General features: G+C 44.7%; 1 protein-coding gene across 2 annotated transcripts in view; it reads left to right on the top strand.

The window, feature by feature from the left end:
- Positions 1-22289, top strand: part of ATG5 (autophagy related 5) — a 299869-nt gene that overhangs the window by 201214 nt on the left and 76366 nt on the right. For both annotated transcript variants that reach the window (XM_030199172.1, XM_030199171.1), the window contains exon 7: positions 12663-12780. In XM_030199172.1, coding sequence (XP_030055032.1) covers positions 12663-12780 — 118 coding nt within the window. The remainder of the gene's footprint in view (positions 1-12662; positions 12781-22289) is intronic.

The raw sequence follows: 22289 nt of genomic DNA, 5'->3' as shown, positions 1-22289 counted from the left end.
GTTTTCTTATCGAGCTGCTTCTCTGTGGCCGGTCTTGTCATCTATTATAAGTTGCGCCTAGTTATGACACTTTTAAGAAGAATTTAAAGACATTGTTGTTGTATAAACATGTAATAAAGAAATAATTATAGTGAAATGTATACTGTCATATGATTATTTACTGTTACATCCTAGATTCTTTTCATTAATCTAGTATCTCGGCTGTAACACGCTATGAACTTTTTTTTTTGTATGAGCGAGCTATAAATGAGCAAACTGTATCTGGGTTTTAAAAAGGTTTGGACAGGTTCCTGGAGGACAAGTCCAAAGTCTTTTATTCAGGTGGACATAGGGGAAGCCACTGCTTGCCCCAGGATTGGTAGCATGGAATGGTGCTATTAATTGGGTTTCTGCCAGGTACTTGTGACCTGGATTGGCTACTGTTGGAAGCAGGATACTGGTCTAGATGGACCATTGGTCTGACCCAGTACGGCTATTTTTATGTTCTTATGTAAAATTTGAGTCACAATTTAAATTTCTGCATATGAAAGCGTGGTAGGTATGTGAAAGTCTGCATGCACTGGTAGTACAGGAAAAACAGTATAAGAATTGAAAAAATAAGTGTAGTGCAGGCATAGAACATCTTTTGTAGTATAGAAGACGGAATAAAGCCAGAGGTGAAGTAGGATGTGTGGGGTTGCAACAGGAAGGAGAAATACGGTACACTGCCTTGAATGAATCTCTTTTAATAAATCCCAACAAGCAAATAGGTGGACAGGTGTGCCTTGCAGTTATCAACGGTCTGTCCTGTGTGGCCTGTTGTACAGTCGTGCAATGGCGTAGCCAGACAGCCAATTTTGGGTGGGCATGACATTTTCTCTGCCTCGCCCTACCCCCACCTCAAAATATAAATTACACTTTCTCTGAAGGTGGTCTGCATTCCCTTTTACTAAGCTTGGCAGGCAACAGCAACGTCCCTAAGCCACTGATGTCTGCACCCCACGCACGTCGGTGACTCAAGGATGCTTGAGAGAAGGGAGTTCTGGCTGTCTTTGGATGAATTCCACAGCTGGGGATACTTGGGGATTCCCATCGTCTATACAGCAAGGGTCAGGACCGATGTTAGAAAATAAAGGAGGGCCCCCTCCCTCCCTCCCTGAACCCCCCTCCTCTCTGCCTCCTTTCCCGTTTCCCCACCTGCCATTACTATCACACCACAAAGGGTACAGGAGTGCAAACTATGTGGCAACAACATCAAAATGCTTCCTAATCAAACACACTAGCAATCAATTTATTGCATCAACATATGTAATTTTTTTTTAATTTTTAAAGACAACAAGGCATCGTGTATGGCTCTAAAATAAACAGTTGGATCTCGTATACTTACAGTTATTCTAGATCCTAAGCTCTCCAGTTATCTTTTGCATCCAATGTCTTATTTTATTTTTTTACATAAAAATGCTCTTCTGCAACAGACTTTTTTTTTCAAAAAGACAACAAAACTGCGACCAGTTCACTTATCTGAGAATGCAGATTACAGAACTGTAGAGACTTGATCAACCCACCGACAGACCCTCACCAAATACAGGATCACAAATTAGAAATAAAAATATTTAGACAAAAATTGAGCTGGGAACCCCAAGAAGTTAAACACAATACTGGAGAAAGAAAAATAGATTTCCTTTTCTACTGAACACAATATAAAGACATTTACTGTGCACATTCCCAAAGCTAACATAATCCATTTAAGGCATTCAAAATAAATTCTCTTTTCTGGACTACCCAAAACTCCACACTACCCCCCCACCCCTCTAAAAAAAAAAACCCTACCACTACCTCACCAAACTATACTGCAGTTGTGCTGCCTCTCTTGTGAGAGTGAGAGAAGATAATGTTAACGTATGAGAAAGGGATTGTCATAGGATCCATAAAGTCTAAGGAATGGTACTTGGACAACATTCACGCTGTAAAATTTGGAGAAGTACATAAGTATTGCCATACTGGGAAAGACCAAAGGTCCATCGAGCCCAGCATCCTGTTTCCAGCAGTGGCCAATCCAGGTCAGAAATACCCGGCAAGATCCCAAAAATGTACAAAAAAGTTTATACTGCTTATTCCAGAAATAGTGGATTTTCCCCAAGTCCATTTAATAACGGTCGACTTTTCCTTTAGGAAGCCGTCCAAACCTTTTTAAAACTCCGCTAAGCTAACCGCCTTTACCACATTCTGTGGCAACGAATTCCAGAGTTTAATTACACATTGAGTGAAGAACAATTTTCTCTGATTCGTTTTAAATTTACTACATTGTAGCATCATCGCATGCCCCCTAGTCCTAGTATTTTTGGAAAGCGTGAAGTAGTTGCCTGAGCTCCTGGTTTTGATGCTCAGTGTAAGCAACTCTCTGGAAGGTGGAGGGATTGTGTGCCTTAATTATGGTATCTGTGGAAAACACCTGTTACAGGTAAACATTGCCTTTTATTTCATCAAACAAGACCAAGTCAGGCAGACAAGTGGGTGACATCCAGGCTTAAGGTTGCTCAGTTTTGTATTGCCGTAGTCTTTAGAGCAATCCATATAGTCAGTTTCAAGAGTTGTTAGCTCATAGTAACAGTTTGGCCAGCACCACTTGAACACAAGCAGTATCATGTGCCGAGCTTGCTTCAAACCAGAATGTGCGGAAAAAGTATGAAGAGAGGACCAAGTAGCTGGTTTGTAGATGGTATTCAGTGAGACAGACTTTATGGGGGTCACTACTGCTGCATCAACTCTAGTTTGATGAGACTTAACCTTGGAGCCGAGAGGAGCATCCGCTTGGTTATTGCAGTATTCTATATACAAATTCAGCCAGTTTGCTAAAGTTCTTTTTGAAACTGGTGTACCAGGTCGATTAGGATTAAAGGAGATAAAGTTGAACAGATTTTCTAAAGGATTAAGTTCTTTTCAAGAAGCAGGCAAGAGCCCAGGGCTTTCTCTTGATGATTTGAATGGGCCTTCAGACGAAGAAGGGTAACCTTCGAAAGCTAATCAAGAAATGTATTAAGTTATGTCCAATAAAAAAGGTATCATCTTATTTTCTTTTCCATTTTTTATTTTGTTTGATTTCTATTGATAACCTTAAGAGTGGACTTAACACGGCTACCACACTCCTCTGCTTAAGATAGAAGATAGAAAGCACTACAGTGAAACCTCGGTTTTCGTCGGTAATTCGTCCAAAAATTATCGACGAAAACTGAGGCAACAAGCAATTTTTCTTCTAAATTCTTTTAAATGAATAAAAAAGACTAATGTATAGAATAAATGAACATTTAACATGGCATTTACCTTTCTGAAGACTCTTCTTGGTATATGGAAGTTGGAGAGAGGAGCAGCAGTAGTAGTGTGGCAAAACGACGAAATTTTTGTCACTCAACCAGCAGCAGTGTGATCCCACAACCGGAAACAACGCCCCAGAAGAACGACACGTGAGAACGCAAAATTAGCAGCGTAGGCACGCCGACGAAATCCGAGGCGACCGACGAAAACCGAGACAAAAATTTCGCGAAACAAATCGACGATAACCGAAAACGACGAAATCCGAAGTCAACGAAAACCGAGGTTTCACTGTATTTTCCTCATTTAGGTGAAAAGGCATCATCGCTTTTGGCAAAAACTTGGGATGTGTCCACAGAATAAACTTGTGATAGAATTGCATGTAAGGTATGAATGTTACCAGCACCTGAAGTTCTCTTACTCGTAGCTGTAGGCGATTGTTGATAGCAAAAAGACTCCAAGTTATGAATTTTGGAATTGCAACTAGGGTTTCCAAAGATTTCAAAGTGAAGTCTCATGAGTATACGAAGGTCCATCAAGCCCAACATCCTGTTTCCAACAGTGGCCAATCCAGGTTACAAGTACCTGGCAAGATCCCCAAAACAGTACAATATATTTTATGCTGCTTATCCTATTCCCCAAGTCCATTTTAATAAAGGCTTATGAACTTTTCTTTTAAGAAGCTTGCCAAACCTTTTTTAAACACCACTAAGCAAACTGCTTTTACTACATTCTCTGGCAAAGAATTCAAGAGTTTAATGACACGTAAAGTTTAATGTGGCCCTGAAAACCTACCTATTTGAACAAGCTTTTCCATCAGTCGATTTACTCCTTAATTGGGGGGCAGTGGATACAGGAATAGGTGTTTAGGTTCTTTTGACTTTACCTTCTTTAAGTAAATTGACATTCATTTTCTCTGTGTTTTGTCGAACTTTGTAATTGATTTGTAAACTGGTCTGCTGTACTGCACAAAGGGTGGTATAGATTAATAAACCTTAAACCATATCTAATTTGGCTGACTGAGGATATTTTTATTTCAGTATTCTCAGACAGGGCAAGAAATAGAAGTAGTGGAGGAAAGTTTTTTTTTAAATTATCCATTTTTGCCTAATTTATCAGGAAAATTAAAATGTTAACTTTAAATGTTTTCATCTTTTGGGGGGGGGGGGGGTCAGTCCCATGGCTTACTCTTTAATTGCACTGTATATCACCATGATCTACCTTTGTGGGGAAGAGGGAATTTCCCTTGTCATCAGTAGCTTAGGTTAATTCCTCTGTTTTTTGTACTTCTTTCTTTTTCTCTCCTCCTTATCATCCCCTCCCATTTTAATTTTTGTGAACCGCATTGAAGCCCAGCCCAGGCCATATCTCAGTATATCAAGTGTAAATAAATAAATATTGAAGTACAACAGTATTTCCTGTCCCCACAGGGCTTTCACTCAAAGTTTGTATTAGAGGCAATAAGAGGATGAAATGACTTGTCCAAAGTCACAGCAAGCATCCGTGGGAGAAGCAAGGTGTGAACGCCTGCCTTCCCTGATTTGCAGCTCACTGCTCAGACCACTCAAATCTACCTTGGGGTTTTCTATCCATTCTTATTCCTCATCTCCCGTCAAGTCTGCCTTTGTAGAAATAGTCCTTAGATCAGTGGTTCCCAAACCTGGACCAGGAGGCACCCCAGCCATTGTAGGCATCATTGGGATACCCACAATGAATATTCATGAAAGAGATTTGAATGTACTGTCTCCAATGCATGCAAATCTATGTCATGAATATTCATTGTGAATGTATTGAAAACCTGACTGGCTGCAGTGCCTCCAGGACTAGGTTTGGGAACCACTGCCTTAGATCATAGCCATCTCTTTCCTAGCCTTTCCTCATATGAGAGTTGTTCCGTCCCTTTGATCATTTTGGTCACCCCTTTTCTACCTCTACTATATCTTTTTCGAGATAAATGTCTAGAAATGAACAGAGGAGCATTATGATATTCTTTTGTCTGATTCTCTATACCTTTCTTAATATTTTGTTTGCTTATTTGGCTGTTGTTGAATACAACCTATTGTCCACGATGACACTTAGATATTTTTCCTGGGCTGTGACTCCTAATGTGGAGATTTGTATCATATAAGTATAATATGGGTTATTCTTCCCAGTGTGTATCACTTTGCACTTGTTTGCCGAGAGTGATCGCAACATGCGAACAGGTGTGTAAGGAGCAATAATTGAGTCCAAGTAAGTGGAGTTACTGTCACACAGCTATGGCTTAAGATGATTACCTTAAATTCAGTTCTGTAGCACACAGGAAACCAATGATTTTGTCTCGGCAGAGGCATCACGTGATTAAAACGCTGCGCTTTACATAACACTCTTAACATCCGTGTTCCGAAGTGTCTGAAGATGCTCAATATTAGCCCAAGAAATGCCAGCATATACAATGTTTAATCCAAGCGGTAAACCAATAGTGCATGAAGCAAAAAGTGTAAGGAAACATTTTCAAAATGGTTCCTAATTGACTGGAGCTGACAGAGTACATAGAGACCCTTCTTCACCATGCAAGATACCTGCTCTTTGAAGGATGAAAAGAGTCCACAGCCTGCAAACAAAAAATTAGATGGACAAGCAGATCTACCCGTAGGCCAGGAGTGTTTTCTCCTTATTCAGAACCAACCAATGATCAGAAAGCCACTGGGCAACTGCATTCAAGCACCGCTTCAAAGGACCAAGCTCTGGGTCAGTCGCCAAAGTATAGAGCTCAAGAAGAAAATCATCTGCATAAAAGTAGAAACTCAAACCAAAGTTTTGATTAATAGAAGCCAACAGACTCAAAAAGGTATTAGTAAATATGTTAAATAGCACTGGTCCCAGTACAGATCCCTGTGGCACTCCACTGTTCACCCTCCTCCATTGAGAGAAATGACCATTTAACCCTACCCTCTGTTTTCTGTCCAGTAACCAATTCCTTATCCACACCAGAACCTTGCCTCCCATTCCATGACTCTCTAATTTTCTCAGGAGTTTTTCATAAGGAATTTTATCAAAAGCTTTCAGAAAATCTAGATACACTCCATCAACCGCTTCACCTTTATCCACATGTTTATTCATGCCTTCAAAGAAATGAAGCAGATTGGTGAGGCAAGACTTCCCTCAGCTGAGCCCAGTCTGTCCCATTAAACCATGTTTGTCTATGTGTTCTGCAATTTTATTCTTTATAATAGTTTCCACTGTTTTGCCCAGCACAGACATCAAGCTCACCGGTCTATAATTTCCCAGATCACCCCTAGAACCCTTTTAAAAAATCGATGTCAAATTGGCCACTCTCCAATCTTCAGGTGCTACAGACGATTTTAATGACAGGTTACATATTACTAACAGCAGATCAGCAATTTCATGCTTGAGGTTTTTTTTTAGTACTCTTGGATGTATGCCATCCGGTCATGGTGATTTACTGCCTTTAATTTGTCAGTTTGGCTCAGTACATCTTCTAGGTTCACCGAGATTTCTTTCAGTTCCTCCGCATCATCACCCTTGAAAAGTATTTCCAGTACAGGCAGATCTAAAGACAGAAGCAAAGAATTCATTCAGTTTCTCCGCTATGGCCTTGTCCTCCATGAGTGCCTCTTTTGCAGGGAGATCAGTATCCACACCTAAAAATTTTCCAAAGAGGAAAGTTTTTTAATATTTTTCAGAATATCATGTAATCACACCTGACCCCTAATTGAACAGCATTGCGTGGTAAAGGTCACCTAGAGATAACATATAGCCAGGGGCTGTACCATACAATATTTGGTAGATAAATGCACAAAGTTTAAAAGTGACCCTTGGTTTTGTTGTGAGCCATGTTGCTTAGATAGCAGTGAAGATGCCCTCCCAAAACGCGAAACTTTATAGACAAGCCAAGCTGCAGTGTTTCGGGCAGTTTGGAGTTTTCTTAACTGCAGTTCCCTGCAACCAGCATAGATTGAATTGCAATAGTCTAATTGTGTCAAAACGAGCATCTGTACTAAAAGTCTAAAGGTCACAACATTCTGAATCAGTTGGAGCTGGTGCAAACTCTTTTTAACAAACACTCAAAAAATCCACTTATTCCAAAAAATGACTTAGTTTTTTTTTTTTTTTTGTTACATTTGTACCCCACGCTTTCCCACTCATGGCAGGCTCAATGCGGCTTACATGGGGCAATGGAGGGTTAAGTGACTTGCCCAGAGTCACAAGGAGCTGCCCGTGCCTGAAGTGGGAATCAAAAGGAAAAAGTCCTCACGGAGCTTAAACAGACCTAAAAAGGTCTTCTCTTTATCATAGGCCAAAAAAAAAAACCTTATCATACCACAGGTTTAAACTTTCTACAATATCTGTGGTATGAAGTTCTAGAGCGTCTTGCATATTTATCTTAGTTATGCTGTGGGTATAGACCATTACTATCAATCTCCATTATACACTATTACGCTTATCTTTTTAAAAGTGCTGCATAATGGATTATGCTGCTCATTGTATTGCGCTGTGTAGTCCTTCACTTCCCGCTCCGAGCCGACGATGGCCAGCGTTTCGCTGCTTCTTTAGGGTCTCGGGCCAAAAAATGGAACACACGCACAGCTCTCCAGGGCAACATATGCGTAATAATCGGCCTGCTGTCCTCAGAGAACATCAGCTACAGGTAAGTATCTTTGCTTTATTGGGAGGTGAATTTAACCCTAATGATGAAAGCTTGATAGTTGCAGTCCAGAACAGTGGATTATGGATGACGTGGTTCACAGCAAGCACAGAAAACATAAGCTCAGATTACATAAGAGAGAACAAGAACGGCAGAGGAGATTCTTAAATCCTGTTCCAGGACTTCTGTTGATTAATCATGGGCCAGTACTTTAACCATTAGAGATGTGTATTCATTTGCAAATATTCAGTTCATTTGGATGCCCAGGAAAAAAAATGTGTGCAAATTCGATTTTATATAGATAAAGGTAGTTTTTACATGCCTAAATTGTTTTATTTTTTTTAATTGAAATGAATGTGTGGAATGAGCTGAAAAAAAAAAATCTGAAAATCCAGAAAGATTTATAATTTTTTTGGCCACGCATATTCCTGTTAACCATTTCATCTTTCCTAACGTTAAGACCCGAAAGGAATCGAGGTGGGATATTAGTGGTTCTTTGAAAAATGGGAGGAAAAAGGAGGAGCTAAGGAGAGTCATTCAGAAATGCTGACACTCCAGCTGCAGTTTCTTGATGCATTTAGCAAGAGGGTTAGAAGGCTGCCAGTTGCATGCCTTGCCAACATAAAACAAGTCCCATAAATACAAGTCACTATAGTTTCCTATCAGGCTTATTTTCGAAAGTGATCGCCGGCCATCTTCCGACATAAATCGGGAGATAGCCGGCGATCTCTCAAAAGCGGCGAAATCGGTATAACCAAAAGCGGATTTTTTGACACCATTGCCGCTTTCCCGTCGCCACACTGGCAAAAGTTCAAGGGGGTGTGTCGGCTGCATAGTGAAGGCGGGACGCGGGCATGGGCGTGGCTACCAGATGGGATAATGGGAAAAAAAGCGGCGTTAAGCAGTATTTCGCCGGCTTTACTTGGTCCTTTTATTTTCACGACCAAGCCTCAAAAATGTGCCCCAACTGACCAGATGACCACCGGAGGGAATGGGGGATGACCTCCCCGTAGTCCCCCAGTGGTCATCAACCCCCCCCCCCCCCCCACACACACACACTAAAAAAATCAAAACCTTTTTTTACCAGCCTGTATGCCAGCCTCAAATGTCATACCCAGCTCCCTGACATCTCCCCCCCCCCACCTGTTACACTTGTGGTGCTAAGTGTTGAGCCCTCCAAACCCCCCCCCAAAACCCACTGTACCCACATGTAGGTGCCCCCCTTCGCCCATAAGGGCTATGGTAATGGTGTAGAGTTGTGGGGAGTGGGTTTTGGGGGGATTTGGGGGGGCTCAGCACCCAAGGTAAGGGAGCTATGGAGCTGGGAGCTATTTGTATATATTTTTTTAATTTTTAGAACTGCCCCCTAGGGTGCCCTGTCATGTCAGGGGGACCAGTGCACTACAAATGCTGGCTCCTCCCATGACCAAATGCCTTGGATTTCGCCGGGTTTGAGATGGCCGGCATTTTTTTCCATTATCGCTGAAAAACAAAACCGGCAATCTCAAACCCGGCGAACTCTGGCATTTGGCTGGGCTAAACCGTATTATCGAAAAAAAAAGATGGCTGGCCATCTTTTTCAAAAATACGGTTCCGGCCAGCAGTTGCACCGCTGCCAAAATAGATCGCTGGCGGCGTTCGATTATGCCCCTCCACATTACCATTCCACAGCCGTGGAGAGTGTGTTTTAACCCAGTAACTTATATTTTCATCAGCAAATCTTTATGGTTAACCCTCTACATTCCTGTAAGCAAATACTGAACATTTTGCAAAGTCAATGTGAAGCCTTTCTCTTGTTGCTAGAAATGGTGCCTCCTTTCGCTTAACAGACTGAATTAGCTTAGCGGAGTTTAAAAAAGGTTTGGACGGCTCCCTAAAGGAAAAGTCCATAGACCGTTATTAAATGGACTTGGGGAAAATCCACTATTTCTGGGATAAGCAGTATAAAATGTTTTGTACATTTTTGGGATCTTGCCAGGTATTTGTGACCTGGATTGGCCACTGTTGGAAACAAGATGCTGAGCTTGGTGGACCTTTGGTCTGTCCCAGTATGGCAATACTTATGTACTTGGGATTCTGAATGGAATGTTGCTGCTCTTTGGGGTTCTACATGGAATGTTGCTACTCTTTGGGGTTCTGCCAGGTACTTGTGACCTGGATTGGCCACTGTTGGAAACAGGATGCTGGGCTCGATGGACCTTTGGTCTTTCCCAGTATGGCAATACTTATGTACTTATAAAGTGGTATTTTTCTAACCCCTGTCTGCTAGCAGGAGAGAGGTATCTTCCACTGATCATATACTTATGTAATTATAACATTTCATTGCCTGATATCACAAATGCAACATGCACAAACCTCTGATATACTGGAAGAATTTAACAGTTTTTTTTTTCTCTTTATTGATAACTGTACAGTTTGAACCATAACATTCCTTGTGTTTGGTTTTAGGTTTAATATTTTGTTAAAATATCAGAACTGAAGTAGCTTTACATCAGAACTGCCCTTGCAGCTGTCTTCTCTTGAACAATGAAAAAGAATCTTAAGTTTTAAGAAATTTAACAAGCTGGTCGGTTAACAGTTTTCTTTCCTCTTGAAATGACTAAGCGTCGTATTTTAGGATGTGTGAATAATTGCTAAGTTCATCGCAGAAGTTCACTAGAGTGGGAATTTCTTTTAGTGTGGTGAGTAAAGTCTAGAATACAGAGGAAGTCTTTTCTTTAGTTCTCTATCCAGATTCTTCATAGACAGGAATTAGAGAGAAGTTTATTTTTAACATGGCAGTGAGAGGGAAGATAATATGCAGTATTTAAAGGAAAACTGGAGTAGAGATGGTGTTTAATTTGGAAACCCTCTTTGTCAAGATATGAAGACGTCTAATGGTTATTTTCAGATACAAGTTTTGTGTCTGTGGACATTGTTTTGCTTATTTCTCCTGCAAAGAACTCTGCATTTGATTTGCAGAATTCAATATAGGGACTAGGAAACAAGTTGGCATGAAGAAAGCATCGGTGTCGGCTAGTGCTACCAGAAAGAAGCAGCAACAAGTGGAAGGTAGCATGATCCAAAGGCCAGTAGAGAAATGAGGCTGTATCGATGTTAACCCATGAGGTCAAATAGAGATGGAAGCAGTGGGGGAGGATCCCGAAGAGGGGAGAGGGGGAAACTAAAAGTGAGACAGAAAAAGAGAGAGAGTTGGGGATTAAGGAGAGAGGGAATTGAGGGATCAGATGAGAAGAGACTACTGTAAGGGAGAGAGAATGGGGAGGTTGAGTTTCAGGGGCTAGAGAGTGTTGAGCTGGTTGGGGAGGGGGGTAATGAGGTAGGAAATCAAGAGCTAGGGAATTGAGATGATCAAGCCTTGGGAGAAGATTCAGCCTGGGGGTAAGAGAATTAATAGAGAGACCTTGAGGAATGGGGGGAGATTACAAGCTAGGGATCAACCTTGGGTGGAGCAGTTTAAGCTAAAAGGTGTACATCTGGGATATTTCCATAGTTGAGCTTGAGAGGGGAGAGAGATGAGGTGATCGGGTCTGGAAGAGAGAGAAATGACCTAGTGTACCTGTATATAACTCACCTTGAGCTGCTACTGAAAAAGGTGTGAGCAAAATCCAAATAAAAACATAAAAATAAAATAACCTGAAGGTCAGCCAAGGGAGAGAGGGAGTCGGTCTGGGTCTTAGATGGATAGTTTTGCCCTTTTTTGGGCAGAATTCCATCTTATGAGGTATATCATTTTATGTATTGCATTTTAAATAAATTATTACTCTGACAATGATCATATTGTGTTATTCAGTTAAATGAAGTATTCAGAATTTTTAATTATTGTGTACAGAATTTGTTTGCATTTACTTTAAAATCCTTCCTGTGTATCTGCATTGTCAGTTAACATGGCAAAGTTTGCATAATGTCTTACAGTAAAAAGCAAAGCATAAGTGTTTTAAAATTATCTGCCAGAAAATGTTTGATACTGATTTCAATGTTTTTGTCACCTCTTAAAAACAAGGTGCTTGTCTTTCATAAAAACATATTAACATGATCAGGAAATGACAGGAACTGGTGACTTACATAAAACTTGATAAGTGTTCTCCATTGTCCAGCTGGCAGGATTCTAAGGTTCTTCCTATCTTCTGCCCTCTTCATGTATTTGTATCATATCCAGGTAGCTATTCAACTACAAAACAGCAAGCATATCCCTCCACCCCATTCCTAAACCTCTCTCCAATCTGTAGGAATGAGTTCAGTTTTAGAGCATGTTCATGGAAGAACATTGGCTGTCAAACTCAAAGGCTGAGGGGTCCGTATTACATGTTGGTAGGGTGGAGACTTGGAGAGGGGAAAGAAGGAAATATTTTCTTTACAGGATCAAAGTGACTGGAACAGTCTTCCCTACCTTAGTAGCAACAGCCAATACAGTGACACAAATAAGGCTTTCTTGGGACAGATAACCGGAGATAGTAGTTACGGGACAGTTGAGTAGACCAAGTGAACCAAAACGTCCATGGGGCTCATTTTCAAAGCACTTAGACTTACAAAGTTCCATAGGTTGCTATGTAAGTCTGTGTGCTTTGAAAGAGCAGCTGAATCTTGTTTGTATAGATGTGCCTTCCTTTTGCCTAGTACCCTAAGGAAGTCCCAGTGATAAATGAGAATGATGCTTGGTGAAATATGCTTTAAAAAACTGTCCTGTATTGCAATAATTATGCTATATTTACTTGTTTGAAAACAGGCAATAAGTGAACGACCTTTTATTCAGAAGTTATTCCGGCCAGTTGCGGTGGATGGACAGCCACACACCTTGGGAGACCTTATCCGAGAAGTTTGTCCTTCAGCAGTTGCCTGTGAAGGTAATATGGTTTTGTAATTGTATGCTGCTTCCTTTTTCTTTAGCTCTAGAGCAGATAACATTTCAACATAAAAGAGATATTGTTGGTCCTGTACTCCAGATATTCCTTCAAAAAATGCCTTATAATCTCGGACCACAATTTGCTTTCAGTAGACCCACCTTGGACCTTCTCTGCTACTCTAAGTCTGCATGTACCACCCAACACAGAGCATGATCTGAGAAAGTGGTGATGATTTATTTATGACATTTATACCCCTCATTAGCCCAAAATAGACTCTCAAGTTCAGTGTGGCTTCCCATGGTAGAGGCACAAGCTTTGTCCTGACGCCTACTTTCAAGAAAAATATGGTCAATATGGGAGTAGAATCAATATAGCAGTCTAGAGTAAGAGGTATAGTCTCTAATCTGAGGGTTGAGCTCTTGCCAGGAATCAAATATTTATACTAATAAAAGCTAGCATAAAAAAACATGTTAGAAAAAATGTTAGAAAAACAAAATTATAAGCATAAATCATAAATAACTTAAAAACCAATATAAAAACACAAGAAAAACCATTAGATATTATTCATTAGTATATTTTAAAAATAATTAAATTGATTAAAGTAAATGTTGAATTAATTTAAAAATAAATACAAACAAATTAATACATGTACTGTACACAAGCCACAAGTAGACATAAAAAAGTGTCTTGGAACCAGTCAAAGTATCTTACTGGGTAGGGTATGGTATTATACTGTTACTTCACCAAAGGTAAAACTAGAACAATTAAAAAGGCACTCATCAATAAATATCTAAAGAAAAGTTAAAATAGGAACAATTTAATTGTTCAAGTCAGAAGAAATAGTTGAAAGTGAAAGAGAAACTCATCAGAGCCATCGGACAGAGGCTTACACAATTATATTGTTCCTGTTTTAACTTTTTTGAGATATTTATTGGAATCAAATAAACCCAGATCATTTCAAGATTCGTGAAGGCAGTGGAATTCCTCCATGTTGTCCCTATCACCCCTCCTAAGGGACCAACTGACACAGATGGTCAAAATATGCCCTCTGATCCCCATTAGGAGCATAAGATCCTCATTAAAATATATTACTGATTATTCAACAAAATTCTTATAACCAAATACCTAACCTCTGGATCTTGGAAGACCTGCAGTGTCGGGACTTCCAATCCACCCACACCTCTTTTACACCCTGATACTGTGTAGTTCTTATGATTCTAAAGGTACTCACCATCTTTTTTATAGATAAGTCCCCTGCAAAAAAAAACACAGGAGATTTGATGTGGTTTAACTTAGCAAATAATCACTTCCTTTCGCCTGGAGAATCCAGACACTTAACGTAGCAACAGTAAACACATCACCTGGAGTATGTCAAATCAGACAAACATAATTCAACTGTGCAAAACAAACCTTATAGTGTACTTAGATTTCAGCAAAGCCTTTGACACGGTTCCGCACAGGCGACTTATAAATAAGCTGAGTACCCATGGTATGGGGCCTAGAGTAACTGGAGTAAAAATTGGTTGAACAGAAGGAGACAGCGGGTAGTGGTAAATGGAGCTTGCTCTGAAGATAGGGATGTTATCAGTAGAGTACCGCAGGGATCGGTCCTGGGGCCAGCTCTTTTTAACATCTTTGTGAGTGATATTGGGGAAGGGCTGGCTGGTAAGGGTTGTCTCTTTGCAGATGATACCAAACTCTGCAACAGGGTGGACACCCCGGAGGGTGTGGATGACATAGGACATAGCAAAGCTTGAGAAATGGTCCAATATTTGGAAACTAAGATTTAATGCTAAAAAATGCAGAGTCGTGCACTTGGGTCACAAGAATCCCAGAGGAACGGTGCTTCTGTGTACAAAGGAAGAGCAGGACTTATACAACAGGCAATAGTGCCCTTGTATAAATCTCTGGTGAGAGCCCATTTCGACTACTATATGCAATTCTGGACACCACACCTACGGAAAGTTATAAACAGGATGGAGTCGGTCCAAAGGGCAGCTACAAAATTGGTAAGCGATCTTGGACATAAAACATATAGGGACAGGCTTATGAACCTCAACATTTATAAGCTGGAAGAGAGGAGAGAATTTTGAAGCTCCAAGCACTCTACATTTGGGGAGACCCTCCCACACATTGCGTTACCAGATTGGCTGTCCACTGATTTACCAGTGTCTGTCATATCCACACCAGAGCTTCACCAGATGCACGGAGTGTCCACAAGCAAGAAGAGGCAAACATTCAGCACAAATAAATCTCAGTGGAGAGAGATATATTGAGGAGAGTAGAAGGGAGCTAACTAAGAAGGTGCTCGTCCCAGGCGAAGAGGTCGCTTCCTCCAATTTATTTGAATGTTTAGGGTTGTTTTCTTGGTGCAAGACCCAGTTTAGCTGAGCTTCAATATTCAGTTTGATTGCCTGACATTCTGTTCTAGCATTTTCTGTTTATAACTTAGAATTCATAGCTACTTCAACAGTGGCAAGCCATCTAAGTCCAGATGCAGTAAAATAAGCCTCACACCATGATACTTCCACCACCTTGCTTGACAGCAGGGTTCTTAAATTTGGAGGACAGTGTTTTGTTTTCACCAAACGAAACATTTGTTATTGTGACCAGAAGGCTTACCAACAGTGGACAATCCAGGTCACAAGTACCTAGCAAGATCCCAAAAGAGTAAAACAGATTTTATACTGCTTATCTCAGGAATAAGCAGAGATTTGTTCCCAAGTCCATCTTAATAATGGTCTATGGACGTTACTCTTAGGAACTTGTTCAAACCTTTTTTAAACTCTGCTAAGCTAACTGCTTTTACCACATTCTCTGGCAACGAATTCCAGAGTTTAATTACACATTCTCCGAGGACAAGCAGGCTGCTTGTTCTCACTGATGGGTGACGTCCACGGCAGCCCCTCCAATCGGAACACTTTCTAGCAAAGTCCTTTGGTAGTCCTCGCGCGCTGATGCGCACCGCGCATGCGCGGCCGTCTTCCCGCCCGAACCGGCTCGTGCCGGCCAGTCTTCTTTTGTCCGCGCTCGGTACGGTCGTGTTTCGCCGTTCGCGCCCCAAAGTTGACCTCGCGCGTCATTTATCGACTTCGTTCTACAAAAAAAAAAAAAAAAAGGTGTCGGAAGGAGACCTTTATGGTTTTCTCCCTTCTCGTACTTCTAGTTTTTGCCCCGGTAAGTTTTCTTTCGTCGTCGGGGTAGGCCCTATTTAGGCCTCGGTCGAAGTTTTTCTTCCCCCTATTTTTGCGGTGCCATTTTTGCCATTTCGAGTTTTGATCTCGCCGGCGCGATTTTTCCGCCCATGACATCGAAGTCTTCCAGCGGCTTCAAGAAGTGCACCCAGTGCACCCGGGTAATCTCGCTCACTGACAGGCACGCGTCGTGTCTTCAGTGTCTGGGGGCTGGGCACCGCCCGCAGGCCTGTAGTCTGTGTTCCCTTTTGCAAAAGCGGACTCAGGTAGCGAGATTAGCCCAGTGGAACGTTTTGTTCTCGGGCTCTTCGTCGGCATCGGCACCGGGAGTATCGACTGCTTCGACGTCGTCAGCGCCTGGACCTTCATCTTCGCCCCCGATTGCATCGAGTGCATCGAGGCATTGGCCCTCTGCATCGGGGCGACATCAGAAGTCTCCGTCGGCGTCGGTGGTATCGAGACCTTCTCGTCTGCTGATGTCGTCGGACGGTGGTGCTTTGTCTGGAGTGCAGGTGAGGGCTGTCCATTCCCCTGCTGGTGGCGGTGAGCCTTCGGGTGGGTCTCCCCCTACCCTGAGGGCTCCTGCGGTACAGCCCCCCCGACCTCCTTCGGCCTCGGCCCCGAGGAAGAGACGGCTGGATTCTATGTCCTCCTCGTCGGTGCCGGGAAGCTCCGGTGACATGCTTCGTCCCAAGAAGTCGAAGAAGCATCGTCACCGGTCCCCTTCCCGTGTCGGCACCGAGAGCTCTGGGTCGCCGAGGGAGTCGGCACCCAGTAGGCATCGGCACCGAGAGGACCGCTCGCCCTCTGTTCAAGAGGTGTCGATGCGCTCTCCTTTGGACAGCCCGGAACAGACTCTGACATCGACGCCTGCATCGGCTTCCATGCCTTTTTCCACAGCCGCTCTGAACGAGAGTCTCCGGGCCGTTCTCCCAGAGATCCTGGGAGAGCTGTTGCGCCCTACCCCTCCGGTACCGGGGGTGCTTGCGCCACCGGTACCGTCGAGCGAGGCGCCGGCTGGCCCATTGCCCGGGGTGAGGTCTCCGACATCGGTGCCGCTTGGGGTACCGACTGCGGTAGCCTCCCAGGAAGGCTCCCCGACTACGTCGGCGGAGGGAGCTTCGCCGGTGCGGACGAGGGAGTCTACCTCTCGACACTCCCACCGTGGCCGTGGTTCCACGGAGTCGAGCCGGGCACGGCTGCAGACACAGGTCCGTGAACTTGTCTGACACCGATGGTGAGGCCTCGTGGGAAGAAGAAGAAGACATCAGATATTTCTCTGACGAGGAGTCTGAGGGTCTTCCCTCTGATCCCACTCCCTCTCCTGAAAGGCAGCTTTCTCCTCCCGAGAGTCTGTCTTTCGCTTCCTTTGTCCGGGAGATGTCTACGGCCATCCCCTTTCCGGTGGTTGTGGAGGACGAGCCCAGGGCTGAAATGTTTGAGCTCCTGGACTATCCTTCTCCACCTAAGGAAGCGTCCACAGTACCCATGCATCATGTCCTCAAAAAGACATTGCTGGCGAACTGGACCAAGCCATTAAGTAATTCCCCACATCCCCAAGAAGATTGAGTCCCATTACCGAATCCATGGGGACCCAGAGCTGATGCGCACTCAGTTGCCTCACGACTCTGGAGTTGTGGATTTGGCCCTAAAGAAGGCCAAGAGTTCTAGGGAGCATGCTTTGGCGCCCCCGGGCCTTGGACCTTGGACTCCTTTGGGAGGAAGGCCTACCATTCTTCTATGCTCGTGGCCAAAATTCAGTCGTACCAGCTCTACACGAGCATACACATGCGGAACAATGTGCGGCAGTTGGCGGGCTTGGTGGACAAGCTCCCCCCTGAGCAAGCCAAGCCATTTCAGGAGGTGGTCAGGCAGCTGAAGGCGTGCAGAAAATTCCTGGCCAGAGGGGTGTATGACACCTTTGATGTTGCGTCCAGGGCCGCTGCTCAAGGTGTGGTGATGCGCAGACTCTCATGGCTGCGTGCCTCCGACCTGGAGAATAGAATCCAGCAGCGGATTGCGGACTCGCCTTGCCGTGCGGATAATATTTTTGGAGAAAAAGTCGAGCAGGTGGTAGAGCAGCTCCACCAGCGGGACACCGCATTCGACAAGTTCTCCTGCTGGCAGCCTTCAGCCTCTACCTCTACAGGTAGAAGATTTTTCGGGGGAAGGAAGACTGTTCCCTACTCTTTTGGCAAGCGTAGGTACAATCCTCCTTCTCGACAGCCTGCGGCCCAGGCTAAGCCCCAGCGCGCTCGCTCTCGTCAGCAGCGTGTGCCTCAGCAAGGCCCCTCGGCTCCCCAGCAAAAGCAAGGGACGAGCTTTTGACTGGCTCCAGCAGAGCATAGCCGACATCCAAGTGTCAGTGCCGGGCGACCTGCCAGTCGGAGGGAGGTTGAAAGCTTTTCACCTAAGGTGGCCTCTCATAACCTCCGATCAGTGGGTTCTCCAAATAGTCCGGCAAGGATACACCCTCAATTTGACCTCAAAACCTCCAAATTGTCCACCGGGAGCTCAATCTTACAGCTTCCAACACAAGCAGGTACTTGCAGAGGAACTCTCCGCCCTTCTCAGCGCCAATGCGGTCGAGCCCGTGCCATCCGGGCAAGAAGGGCTGGGATTCTATTCCAGGTACTTCCTTGTGGAAAAGAAAACAGGGGGGATGCGTCCCATCCTAGACCTAAGGGCCCTGAACAAATATCTGGTCAAAGAAAAGTTCAGGATGCTTTCCCTGGGCACCCTTCTCCCCATGATTCAGGAAAACGATTGGCTATGCTCTCTGGACTTGAAGGATGCCTACACGCACATCCCGATACTGCCAGCTCACAGACAGTATCTGCGATTTCAGCTGGGCACACGTCACTTCCAGTACTGTGTGCTACCCTTTGGGCTCGCCTCTGCGCCCAGAGTGTTCACGAAGTGCTTGGCTGTAGTAGCAGCGGCACTCCGCAGGCTGGGGGTACACGTGTTCCCATATCTCGACGATTGGCTGGTGAAGAACACATCCGAGGCAGGAGCCCTGCAGTCCATGCAGATGACTATTTGCCTCCTGGAGCTACTGGGGTTTGTGATAAATTACCCAAAGTCCCATCTTCTCCCAGTGCAGAAACTCAAATTCATAGGAGCTCTGCTGGATTCTCGGACGGCTCGCGCCTATCTCCCAGAGACGAGAGCCAACAACTTGTTGTCCCTCGTCTCGCAGGTGCGAGCGTCCCAGCAGATCACAGCTCGGCAGATGTTGAGATTGCTGGGCCACATGGCCTCCACAGTTCATGTGACTCCCATGGCCCGCCTTCACATGAGATCTGCTCAATGGACCCTAGCTTCCCAGTGGTTTCAGGCTGCTGGGGATCTAGAAGACGTGATCCACCTGTCCACGAGTTTTCTCAAATCCCTGTATTGGTGGACGATTTGGTCCAATTTGACTCTGGGACGTCCTTCCCAAATTCCTCAGCCACAAAAGTGCTGACCACGGATGCATCTCTCCTGGGGTGGGGAGCTCATGTCGATGGGCTTCACACCCAAGGAAGCTGGTCCCTCCAGGAACGCGATCTGCAGATCAATCTCCTGGAGTTACGAGCAATCTGGAACGCTCTGAAGGCTTTCAGAGATCGGCTGTCCCACCAAATTATCCAAATTCAGACAGACAACCAGGTTGCCATGTATTACGTCAACAAGCAGGGGGGCACCGTATCTCGCCCCCTGTGTCAGGAAGCCGTCAGCATGTGGCTCTGGGCTCGCCGTCACGGCATGGTGCTCCAAGCCACATATCTGGCAGGCGTAAACAACAGTCTGGCCGACAGGTTGAGCAGGATTATGCAACCTCACGAGTGGTCGCTCAATTCCCGTGTAGTGCGACAGATCTTCCAGGTGTGGGGCACCCCTTTGGTAGATCTCTTCGCATCTCGAGCCAACCACAAAGTCCCTCAGTTCTGTTCCAGGCTTCAGGCCCACGGCAGACTGGCATCGGATGCCTTCCTCCTGGACTGGGGGGAGGGTCTGCTGTATGCTTATCCTCCCATACCTCTGGTGGGGAAGACTTTGTTGAAACTCAAGCAAGACCGAGGCACCATGATCCTGATTGCTCCTTTTTGGCCGCGTCAGATCTGGTTCCCTCTTCTTCTGGAGTTGTCCTCCGAAGAACCGTGGAGATTGGAGTGTTTTCCGACCCTCATCACACAGGACGAAGGGGCGCTTCTGCATCCCAACCTCCGGTCCCTGGCTCTCACGGCCTGGATGTTGAGAGCGTAGACTTTGCCTCTTTGGGTCTGTCGGAGGGTTTCTCCCGTATCTTGCTTGCTTCCAGGAAAGATTCCACCAAGAGGAGTTACATCTTTCTGTGGAGGAGGTTTGCCGTCTGGTGTGACAGCAAGGCCCTAGATCCTCGCTCTTGTCCTACACAGACCCTGCTTGAATACCTTCTGCACTTGTCTGAGTCTGGTCTTAAGACCAACTCTGTAAGGGTTCACCTTAGTGCAATCAGTGGAAGGTAAGCCGATCTCAGGACAGCCTTTAGTTGTTCGCTTCATGAGAGGTTTGCTTTTGTCAAAGCCCCCTGTCAAGCCTCCTACAGTGTCATGGGATCTCAATGTCGTTCTCACCCAGCTGATGAAACCTCCTTTTGAGCCACTGAATTCCTGCCATCTGAAGTACTTGACCTGGAAGGTCATTTTCTTGGTGGCAGTTACTTCAGCTCGTAGAGTCAGTGAGCTTCAGGCCCTGGTAGCCCAGGGCCCTTACACCAAATTTCATCATAACAGAGTAGTCCTCCGCACTCACCCTAAGTTCTTGCCAAAGGTTGTGTCGGAATTCCATCTGAACCAGTCAATTGTCTTGCCAACATTCTTTCCCCGTCCTCATTCCTGCCCTGCTGAACGTCAGCTGCACACATTGGACTGCAAGAGAGCATTGGCCTTCTATCTGGAGCGGACACAGCCCAACAGACAGTCCGCCCAATTGTTTGTTTCTTTTGATCCCAACAGGAGGGGAGTGGCTGTGGGAAAACGCACCATATCCAATTGGCTAGCAGATTGCATTTCCTTCACTTACGCCCAGGCTGGGCTGGCTCTTGAGGGTCATGTCACGGCTCATAATGTTAGAGCCATGGCAGCGTCGGTAGCCCACTTGAAGTCAGCCACTATTGAAGAGATTTGCAAAGTTGCGACGTGGTCATCTGTCCACACATTCACATCTCATTACTGCCTGCAGCAGGATACCCGACGCGACAGTCGGTTCGGGCAGTCAGTGCTTCAGAATCTGTTCGGCGTTTAGAATCCAACTCCACCCCCCTAGGCCCATGTTTGTTCTGTTCCAGGCTACACTCTCAGTTAGTTGGTAAATTTTTTAGGTCAATCTCAGTTATGTCCTTGCCGTTGCGAGGCCCAATTGACCATGGTTGTTGTTTTGAGTGAGCCTGGGGGCTAGGGATACCCCATCAGTGAGAACAAGCAGCCTGCTTGTCCTCGGAGAAAGCGAATGCTACATACCTGTAGAAGGTATTCTCCGAGGACAGCAGGCTGATTGTTCTCACAAACCCGCCCGCCTCCCCTTTGGAGTTGTGTCTTCCCTTCTCTTTGTCTTGCTACATATGAGAATGGCCGGCACGAGCCGGTTCGGGCGGGAAGACGTCCGCGCGTGCGCGGTGCGCATCGGCGCGCGAGGACTAGCAAAGGACTTTGCTAGAAAGTGTTCCGATTGGAGGGGCTGCCGTGGACGTCACCCATCAGTGAGAACAATCAGCCTGCTGTCCTCGGAGAATACCTTCTACAGGTATGTAGCATTCGCTTTGAGTGAAGAAATAACGAAAATGACAGGTGTGTGTAAGGTGGGAGCTAAGGCCGATTCCTGATGGACTTTTATGCTCTATATCCTGCAAATGGCAAAAGACAGATTTGGATCAGGAAGCTAAGGCTGATGCTGGACGAACTTCTACAGTCTGTGTCCCACAAATATCAAAAGACAGATGATCAGGTCTGCATAGTGTATATTGCTTTATTATCCTATACTATGAGTGAGGGTGCTATGCATCTCAAGGGGGAAGGAAAAACAATTTCCCTCCCTCACTCTGTATCTCCTCTATTGCCCTTGCTCCCCTCTTATGTTGTATATCATCCTTCTGTTCTAATTTCTTCTTAGGATCTACATGAATGAACTGAATACTGTCTTGTCATATTTTGTAGTTCCTTTTCTTGTGTTCCCTGCTTTTAGATTGCTAACCTCTTTGATCTACTACTTAGCAAAGGCGGAATAGCAAATATAAATAAACTATACTAAGAAAACAACTACCGTATTTTTCGGACTATAAGACGCACCGGA

Source organism: Microcaecilia unicolor, chromosome 3, assembly GCF_901765095.1.
Source record: "Microcaecilia unicolor chromosome 3, aMicUni1.1, whole genome shotgun sequence".
NCBI classification, from domain to species: domain Eukaryota; kingdom Metazoa; phylum Chordata; class Amphibia; order Gymnophiona; family Siphonopidae; genus Microcaecilia; species Microcaecilia unicolor.
This window is presented reverse-complemented; position numbering and strand designations above follow the sequence as displayed.